At 31.0% G+C, this 10,947-nt stretch overlaps 1 protein-coding gene across 1 annotated transcript; it reads right to left on the minus strand.

Moving 5' to 3' along the window:
• Positions 1-2,610: 2,610 nt before the first annotated feature.
• Positions 2,611-6,916, minus strand: LOC103503345 (phosphate transporter PHO1 homolog 3-like). The gene is made up of 12 exons (XM_008467510.3): positions 5,934-6,916; positions 5,384-5,738; positions 5,248-5,296; positions 5,025-5,096; positions 4,788-4,917; positions 4,554-4,674; positions 4,074-4,332; positions 3,882-3,986; positions 3,599-3,793; positions 3,224-3,505; positions 2,989-3,125; positions 2,611-2,889 (listed from the first exon to the last, which is right to left on the minus strand). Exons 1-12 carry the CDS (start codon positions 6,532-6,534, stop codon positions 2,793-2,795), a joined length of 2,403 nt encoding a protein of 800 aa, XP_008465732.2. The 5' UTR covers positions 6,535-6,916; the 3' UTR covers positions 2,611-2,792.
• Positions 6,917-10,947: the final 4,031 nt, after the last annotated feature.

Here is a 10,947-nt window from a genome sequence, read left to right on the forward strand (position 1 = left end):
ATTGTTGTTGAATTAATGTCTGATTTATATTTGATACCGATTGCTATTTTATACTAAAGTTGTTATTTAATAATTGTTTAATTGATATTTAATGATGATTATTCTAATAATATCAATTTCTATAAATTGTTATTTGATTACAATCTAATATTGTTTACCAACTATACAAATTGTTATATGATAATGATTGTAAAATTGTCAATAATACATATTGTTGTTTGACTATAACAATGATCGTCATTTGATCGTTCTCGAATTACTATCTCATACTTTAAATTAATATTGATTAATATTTGAAAATGCACAAAAACCATAACCAAATCCAAAAACTACCTCAGTTTCAATAAAATAAAAATTTAAAAAGAAAACATTGGTTTAGTTGTAAATCAAAATACAAAAAGCAAATTAACCACAATTGTAATTAAGCAATTTAATGAGAAAGAATAGTAATTTATTATTTTAGTTTAAAATCTAAAAAAACAAACAAAACATATCTCCAAATACATTTTTATTATGCAAGCGCTGCAATTGGTCGCCCTTCACATATTTTTTCATAAAAAATACCAAAAGGAAAGAGAAGGGAAATTGAGTGAGAGAGGTTAAATTTGGAATTTTGAAACATAGATTAAATTAAAGTGATTTAGATCTTTATTTATTTATTTATTTTGTTGTCATATTTGCAATGTTAAAAAAATGGGTGACATAAATTATAATACCTAAATTTTCTTTGCTGCAATGATACAAATCCTCAAATTTCAATAGTAACGAACAAACAATGAGATTTAATTAATGATATTATTAATCGACCGAAAAATGACTAAACAAAACTCATATCTCAAACATAAAATTGCAACATATTGAAACTTAAAAAGTCAACTAAAATCGAACTCAAAACTTAAAAAAAGAAAAAGTAAGATTTTAAAACTTAGAACGTGGAAACAAACATTAAGAACCTAAAACAAGTTGTTTGTTTTTCTTAAACAGATAAAATTTGATGTCTTAGAAATGGTGTAAGGATGAAAGAAAGAAAGAAAGAAGTAACGTAGGGTTTGTTAAAGAAAAAATAGATTGTATTATTCATGGTTGGATTTATTATAGTAGATGGTTACAGCTATTAATTTGAGAAATTTTGAGAAAGAAAACATCCATAATTGATGGCATTAATTTGGTTGGTTGTGAAATTGAGAATGGAAGGGCTCAATCAACCAAACACATCAAAAAAAATGAACTGATCTCCTTTTCATTTGGATATTATTGGTAGGTGCCGCTATTGCTATCCAACTCCAACCCTTTTCAAGGTCCCCCACACATACACAAATATTCAACATAATATTATTCTTTTTATTTTCATTCTTCACTTTCTCACTCCTATTTTTCCTATTTCTTCTTTTAATTAAAACCCTTTCTTTTTTCCTTTTCTTTGCTTTTAACAAATATATTATTCATGTTTAATGTTTTTTTTTTTTTTTAATAAAACTTAGGGTTATTTTCAAATATAGCAAAATAAACTTAAATATTTGCAAAATATCACAACAATATAGAGATATACCAAGATATACTATCGTCTGTGTTTATACAATATACACAAATAGTAATTTATCATATATATATATATATATATATATATATATATAGATTATGGTAATTGTTATATTTGTAGATATTTTTAAAATTTTTGTTATTTAAAATATTTTCTCTTAATTAATAGTTCATAGAGTTTGACAATTTTTTTATAAAATAGTCTTTACCGTTGAGACTAGTTAGGAAGTTCTGATAAAGGTATAAGTCTAAGTTCTAACTAAACCATAGGACAAAAAATCAAATTTTTTTCTAAAGGGACAAACCCTAAACGTTTTATCTAATATTTTTTAATAGGTGGTTTAACTTCCAAAAGTATCACATCAAATGGATCAAACTTGAAAGGAAATGATGTAGGACTTCAATTTAATTTGTTGAAATTTTTTAACATCGATAGATTATTCAATGAACCATTTTGTGCATTTATAGAATTCATTTATTGTAATACTTAGAAGAGCTTTTTGATCAAAATGTAAAATTCATTCGCAAACTTTTTATCATGAAATTGAATATTAATATTAAATGCAAATTTAGGGTCAAAATTGTAAAATAATTTGAAGTTAGAGCAAAATTTTAATTTATCTTTCAAAACCTATCCTTGATTAGATCATATCGTTAATGATAAACCATATGACTAATAAAAGTCGATTAACAATAAAATCTATTAAACGTAAACTTTGTTATGTTTACAATATTTTTAAAATGTTGTTATTACCCTTAATTATTTATCGAGAAAAGTGGTAGTGATCGCAATTTCCTTCTTCTTAGGGTATAAAGTGTAAATAAACACTCATTTTAGAACTTCATGGAAATATTTTTAAATAGATGAAATGGAAACAAACTACTACCAACTAAAACCCTAGACTTATTATATATTTATAATTTGGTGCCTTTTCTTTTCAGCCTTTTGATGATATGAAGATCTTTCCCTAAACATATTATAAATTCTGCTTTTGAATTCCCTACCTAAAAGGGTTACACTACCCACCATAACCACACCCATACCAAAAGAATCTGAAAACAAGCATAAAAGAATTCAAATTTCTATGCATTTCTCATATAATAACTTGATTTACTTTTCTGTAGATTGGACAGTGGGAATGCTTTCAAAATTGCTATACACATTATAAAAATAAATTTTAACAAATACACAAATTGAAAAGAAAAAAAAAGAGAGAAAAAAAAGGTGTTGGAAATCCTTTGTGAATCAGCACTCAGTCATCTTTATCATCTTCATCATAGTTGAAAGGTAGAGGCACCGATTTGAATGCTCTATATTTACCAACATTGTTCAAATGCTCATTTTCAATCCTGTACCATCACCGAAACATATAATTAATACTCTTTTCATTTAAGGGAAACATGATAAGAGTATGAAAATTTAAAATATTGTTTAGTATTTATTTTTACCTGAAGAAGTTCCATATGCCACGGCGAATGATCTCTAAGCTAGCAACAATGGCAACCAACCCTTCTCTGTGCAAGAATGGGACCTTGAAGTTCAATACAGTTTGCATCCAAGCAAGTCTCAGCACCACATTCAATGCCTGCCAAATATTTTTGTTCTCATTAGAAATCGTCAAATTAAGTAACGAACATAATATTTGTGTTTGGAATCTGGTTGATCATTTATTATATCACTCACCATTGCAACAAAATATACGCTCTTTTGAGGGACGAGAAGCTTGTCCCTCAACCATCGGTTTTTTGAATGTCGTTGCAGAAGCCCCCAGTCAATCACGAGGTCCCAGTACGTGCCCGAAATTGCTGCTATGACTGAAAATATCCAAGCTAGTATATACCAAACATATAATTTTGTGTTCAGGCTGTATGCTGTCCTGAAGCAAACAGCAGCGATCGCAAACGAGTATTTCAATCCGTTAAGTGCATGCATTTTGTCCTTCTCTTCATACAGTCGACGAACACACTGTTAAAACACAAAAGGAAAACAAGACATTAAGCTAAGGATCAATGTATTTTTTCTACAAAGCTGGAGTTGCAGTTGGCAAGACTGGAGTACCTGCATAAGGCGCGCCCAATATGGAATAACGGCAACAATGAAACTGAAGGTTGTGAACACGTCACTCGCCTTGCACGTGTTTATTCTCAATCTGTAGTCTCCCCACCCATAATAGCAAATGTAAAATTCCAAACTTCTGAGTGCTTGCACCTGGCTTGTTAACTGATCAGCTAAGAAAAAGTCTGGGAGCACCACCTAAGGAATGAAATTTGTTTTAGGAAAAATTTACAACAGCAACTTCATTATCTCCGAGCATATATGCATTACGGACTATGGGATTTACCTTGTACAGCGGAGCACAGATGCAGTGGAACAGACAAGTGAGGAAGAAGACACGACTTGAGCGATATAAGATGTTAAATGGGCAGATGAGTACTGCAGTTACAAGCTGCAGTAGAAAAAAGCGAGTTTGTTTAGTACTACGTATTATGCAAAATTTTAAAGTTTGTAGATAAAGTTGGTGAGAAAATCTTACAACAACTGCAAAAAGAGGCAGAAGTTCAGTCAATGCTTTGAAATCTTTTGTACTTGGGTCCATTTCCATGTCAAGATTTGAGAGCACAGAGCCAAGTCCAAGTACTGCTAGAGCAAAAGCAACAAGGAGAACTTGACGATAGCCTAACTCATGTCCTTCCTTGAAACCAAATATGAAGGAATAATTCACTCGATATCGCCTCCAATAGAATATGTTGATAGCATACATAACCAAATGCAGGACAACAAATCCAAACAAGCTGCAAAAGGCATAATTCTCGCGTCAAACCAGTAGAACAGTATATAGTTTATGCTGCAAAGTGGTTAAGACATCTGAGTTACCTAATAACAATAACTATAATTTTGATCTACCAACAAAATTATTTACACACTGCTTTAACTTAAGAACATAAAAGATTGAAAGATCGATAATGTATTGAGTGAAAATGAACAGATCAAGATGTTTAATATGTGCAGTTACCTGTAAAGAGGAAACATGGTTTCCATGTACTTTGTGCTTCCTCTGCTATCCATAATATGGCGGGCACGGATAATTAAGATGAGGGCTAAAACAAGAGCTGCAGAACAACCAGCTAGAAAACCTGTAAATTATTTGAGTTCAAGTGTGAAAAATTAGAGAAAAAAAAAAAGCCATGTCCCTAAAATAAGAAGCTTAAGTGGCATTACAAATCATGGTGAAAATCAGAGCACTTACCCATAGAAAATGTTGTCCTATGTTTCTCTCTCTTAGCTTTGGGTCTTAAAATACTCATCCCTTTGCTGCGGTTGGCGTTGCAGAAATGTTTGATGAATGTGTTCTCAACCCTCTCCATTAACTTAGCAACCTGTAGTGGCATGTAGTACATTAGTATTGAAGAAGTTGCTTTGTTGAGAAACCTTGTACAAGAAATAACTGGTTGAATATGAAGATGTCAGAGAAGCTATATCTCACATCATCTGAGCTTCCAAGGTAAGAACTATCCACTGTTTTCATGTAAGCTTTTGAGGCATCTCTCGATGTAATCTGCAATCAAATTACAAAAATATAAGAAAGAAGGAAGAAGACATATATGTCGGATAATATTTTCTTCTTTTTTTTTTCGCACTTCATAATCAATCTTCTTAGTTCATAGTTCAACACACTCAATCAGATAATAAATGAAAAATGAAAATACCTTATCATATTTCTTCATTATCTTTGAGAAGGCCAATGTATTTAAGAAGCTGCGTAAATTCCATCAATAAGAGAATATTAGCAATTTGAGCATTGAAAAAGAGGAGAAACTGGAAATAGAAGAATATAAGATGTACCTGAAGCTCTTCAGAAGCCTAAGTTTCTGGTAAAACACAGAGAATGCCTGCCTCAGTTGTTCTTCAACTCTTTTGAGATTATCTCTGCTAAATCGAAGTTCACTGTTCTTAGAGATTTTGAGGAAGCCCTTGATGGTTGAACGAGGTGTTTCAATGGGTTGGTTGATTTTGACACGATCAAGAACATCTAATGGAGGTGGTCTAACACCCTTTCTTTTGCTAGAGCTATCTTCTTCAACCTTTTTGTCTCTGGACTTCGTGTCGATAGCATCCCCATCTTCATTCAACTCATCAGATTGCTCAAACTCACCAACCCCACTTTCCTCAATTATCTCCATGGCCATGTGAGGTCTCTCTGCATCATCAAAAACATACATTTAATCAAACACTCTCTCTGCATGATCATGATCTCTTCGACCATACAACAACTCCGTTAAAACCAAAACAAACAAAGAAACAACAACTAATTTCTACTTCATCAAAGCCACAAAACAAGAAAAGAAAAACACAGTAATATAGTTTTAAAAAGAGCAGAGATTCAAAAACTCACTTCCAGATTTGGCCCCTTTAGGAGTAGAAGCTGACAACGCAGCAGAAGAAGCAGCAATCCCAGAAGCAAGACGAGTCATCTCAACAGTCTTCTCAGACATATCGAAAACCAAACCCTGAGGATTCTCAACCTTAACTCTGAACGCAATCAAAGCATCCATTTGCTTATTCAGCATCTCAGCTTCCTTCATAACCTCCTCCACCTTAGCCTTATAGAACTTATCAACTTTGTTTAACTCATCATCGAGTCTCCTGAAGTAGACGAGTTCGTACTCAGCGCCTTCATCGGCGGCCATGAGAAACGTAGTCTTGTAATTCTGGGACCCATCCTCGTGCATAGAGGTAACAAGAATGGCTTGACTCTCAATATCGTTATGGGGAGAAGGAGTTGAAGGATAGACATGGCCTTGAGTGAGGCCACTGAAGGCTCTGTAGAGAGTGAGCTTGCGCTTCAAGCCAGAGGGTTGAGGGGGTTGTGGAGGGCCATTTCTGAGCTTGAATCTCTGAATTTCTTTCAAAAGGGTTTTAAGGAAATTGTAATCCATGTAGGCTTCGTGCCATTCCGGCACCATTTGAGCTGTGAACTCCTTGCCGAACTTCATTGGGTGAATCCAATTGTGTATTGAGTGATTATGTGCAGAAACACAGAGAAGGAAATTGGGAAGAAGGAGAAGAAGAAGAAGAAGAAGAAGAAGAAGAAGAAGATGATGATGATGATGATGATGATGATGATGATGATGAAATGGGAAGAGGAGAAAATGAAGAGGGTCTATATAGAGAGAGGAAAAGAGAAGATTTCAAAGGGTAGAGCTATGGCGTGCAGCCATGGAAGGTTCTAAGCAAAACCCAGGGGGACGCGGTAATGACCTATTAGACTGCAAACAGAAGGAGGGAATGAATTGGTTACAATGTGACTGTGTGAATCTCTGTTTTAAGAGAGAGAGAGAGAGAGAGAGAGAGAGAGAGAGATGATTTGTTGAATTTGATTAAATAGTTTAGATTACAATTTTTCTTTAAGAAACGATTATTACTCTTCTATGCGTTCTTTTGTTTTTTAGTCTAGTTTAGTATTTTAATTATAAATGTTGAAGATATATTCTTTCTCACAGATTTTTTCAAATAAATTATTTAACTAATTCCAATCCTAATTAATTAACTTCAAATTACTAAATTTAAGATTTATTAATAGTATAGAAAATATGTTTAAGTTACGATAAAGATGCAATAACTAAATTTGAATGGTTGAAAATATATTCCAAGCAAATGTCGGTCATTGATTTTATATACCATCGCATTCTAACACTTCAAAAGTAAGAAGTATTATAAGTGCTTGTTGAACTAAATGCTTCATGTACTAATTTAGAAACCATAATGTAGAGTATACCACATTAGTGGAGTTGTCTTACAAGTATGGTAATATGTATTTTCTAACCAAAATGTTGTTTGGTTGAACTCCACTCCACTTTATCACCTCAATCACTCGAAATAGTTGTCACATTTACCTTATTGATTTTTGTGCATTTGAGAATTATGGTAATGATTATGAATATTTAATAATAAAGAAGAATAAGGAAAAGAAACACAAAGAAATCGCATCCGACGGCTATCGATCTGCACAGTTTTGGAGACGAAGATGCATGTTCAGAATTTGTTGTCTAAAAGTGAAGAAGGGAAAGGACTGTAGTTTGATTTAGCTTGTTTTTGTATATAGAAGAGTAGTGTTGAGAATTAAAAAGAGAATAAAACGAGAGTTGGTTATTAAATTTAACCCAACTTGTTCAGGTTTGTCTCTGAAATTGTGATTTATTAAGAAGGGGAAAAAGAAAACAATATTTAATTAGCGGGGTGGCAAAGGCAGCGACGGGTTTGACGAGAAAAGGGTAAAGGGAGCAGGTAGTGACTTTTTGTGATTTAAATGGACACAAAAGTAGAACATTAAATATATAAATACACACAAAGTTGGGGGGTGAAAATTATTAGAATCCATCCAGGAAGTTGAAGCAGTCACGTTTTGACTGAAACGAACCCACAGTACATACAACCACCATCACCAACTCCAACTCTTCTCTCTCTCTCTCTCTCTCTCTCTCTCTCTCTCTCTCTCTCTCTCCCCCTAATAATTCATAACTATTTTTTTCTTTTCTTTTTATCTTCCATTTTCTAATTTCCAAATATCAAACCATTCAAATGTCCTTTTTTTTTTTTTTTTAATATAAGGTAATCCACATTTGACTAGAATTTTCAATATCTACACCACCCAAGTAATCTTTTTAAATACTTTCTTTCTTTTTCATTGAAAAAATCTTCTAAAATTTACGCCAAATAAAAATATATTTCAAATGAAATGATACCGGTAAAATTTGTAAATTTAAAACAGACATTTTTAATTATAGTAAAAAAAAATTATTTACAACATATAGTAAAATTTTTTATTCTATCAATAATAGAAATCTATAAAAACATATAAATATTTATTATGGATAGAATCTGAAATTTTACTATATTTTATAAATATTTTTTCAAATTTATAATTTCTTACAACTCCTCGGTTTAAATTTGTAAAAATGTGGATTGTGGTAGAAGAAATTAATAAGGCATTTAAGATACATTAAAATACAATTGGAAATTTGTGTTACCTATTATTTCTCTCTATAAACAATAATAGTACTAGGGTCTGAATTAAAGTTAATGTAAAAATAATAAAATGGTAGGGAATGATTTTCTTTTTTTTTTTTTTTTTTTTACTTTCGATTGTAATTTATGATTCTATGGATAATGGTAATTGGGATGGGATTAGGTGACAGTTAGGTATAAAGCAAAAAATGGAGGCGTCGTTTTCCTTTTTCTAAATATATTTCTTTTTTTATTAAGTATATAAATAAGAATGAATGAGATTAAACATATTGAAAAGTTTGTTCAATGATGGTGGGTTTGAGTTTTGAAATCCATCCAGTCAAGAATATTCCATTTGATTTCTTCAAATTTACCTTTACGATAACACCATTTCACCTCTTTTTCAACTAACACATACATTAAATTTTCCATCAAACTTAGACCTTCATCCAAAATTACTATACATTGGATAATAATATTACTTAATTACTTGCTTACTAAAATTAATCGTCCAAAATTAAACTAGTTTTATTTTAAATACTCAAAGTCATGAATGCTTAATCAAATTCAATTCAACATATATGAAAAAAAAAATAAAAATACCCCAATAGAATAATCAACAATCATATGATGGTTTGGGACATGTAATTTTGTAATATTAATAGAAAAAGAAAAAACATTTTGGAAGAAGTAAAATGGTGTGGCGTGGAACATTTAATGAGTTTTGTTATTTTATGAAAGACGTTGACCCAGTAATTGACTAATCGACGTAGCATTCACAGATACCCACATTGTATATATATATATATATATCCACCACACCAAAAACCACATTTGGGGATTGAAAAGTATTTTTGGTGGGCTTCAGCTTTCAAATTATTTGCATTCAATGTGAAATAAGTCAATATTTTACCCAAATATATATATATATTATATATATATATATATATATATATATATTATATTTTAAAATATTTCTCTAATTTATTTTACCCAAAAATACACTTCAATTCCCATCGCCTTCTTTATTCTTGTATGGTTGCTCGAGGCAACAATCCCACTTGAGAGAACCTACTTAATAAACAATACCATTTGTACAGTGGCATATACTTATTCATTCCTCTCTTTTCTTCTTTTGTTTAAATCCATTTTATTTTGTTCTAAATTTTGGGTAAACTTTTCATTTCCTATGTATCTATATCCCTTTCAAAAAGTAGTGTTTTTAAAATTTTCTATCACATTTCACTCAGCTAACTCCGGATTTTTCATGTATTTTATGCGTTTGTTTGGTTGTTTTATGGGTTTTTCACCACATGAAAGGTAGAACCGAAGGTAGGAAATAAAATGTAGTTAAAACCGGTTAAAATGGTGCTTCGTTGCATCATCCTAAAAAAAGAATATCAAAATTACAATTTTGCCTCTATAAGGGGGATAGCGACACCTAGTGCTACATGCACTACGTTCAACGCTACAAGGCACAAAACCTTGTTTTCTTTTACAATACTGCCTTAGAGCGTTGCAATATTCCAAATATCTGTCGTGCACATAAGAGGCGTAGCACCACGAGCTCTACCCTAATGCTACAATGCTTGAGAACTTATGGTAAATAGATTTTTAGCTGTCCATGTCAAATTATCTCTAATTCTGATCGATATTTTTGGTGTGTTTTCTTTATATTTTCTTCTGAATTTTTATATAGAATGTGCCAAAACCCAACCTTCTTGATTGGTATGTCTACGAGAAATTAAGGTAGTCATCCTAGCTTAAGCTTAAGCATAGTATTAGTTTCTTTCATGATATAATTTTTAACATGGGAAACTTTTTAACTTTAAATAATTTAAATTACAAATTGGTGCATCTAAGTCAATATTTTATCTACTATTATCTAAAATATATAAATTTAATTGATATAACAATGGCAAGTTGAAAATCAAACTTTTTAACTTTTGAAATAATAAAGTTGTCTTCCCTAATTTGATTCTTTATGTATGATTGATTGAAGGATCTGAGTAAGGAAATTATTTAATATAAAACTGGCGTGTGTGTAATTTGCATCCACAAGTGACATATTATAATTATTGATTACTTCTAGCAAAATGTCCTAAATTTTAGAATTAATATTTTATTAATAAATATAGTGAAACTTAATTAATTTTTTTAATGTTAGTATAAACATTAACAACCAAAGACCGAAAGTAATTATTTAGTAACAAATCACGCTTAAAATTAAAACCTCAAAAGTAAAATTGTAACATTTTAAAACATGGAACTAAATTGAAATTAAACTCAAAATTTAAGAACTAAAAGTTTAACATTTTAAAACTTAAAAATCAAATAGAAACCAAACTTAATTAAAACTTTGGAGGAAAAAGGTGTTTTCACTTTTTCTTTGAAACAATTAT

This window comes from Cucumis melo, chromosome 9, assembly GCF_025177605.1.
Source record: "Cucumis melo cultivar AY chromosome 9, USDA_Cmelo_AY_1.0, whole genome shotgun sequence".
Lineage (NCBI taxonomy): Eukaryota > Viridiplantae > Streptophyta > Magnoliopsida > Cucurbitales > Cucurbitaceae > Cucumis > Cucumis melo.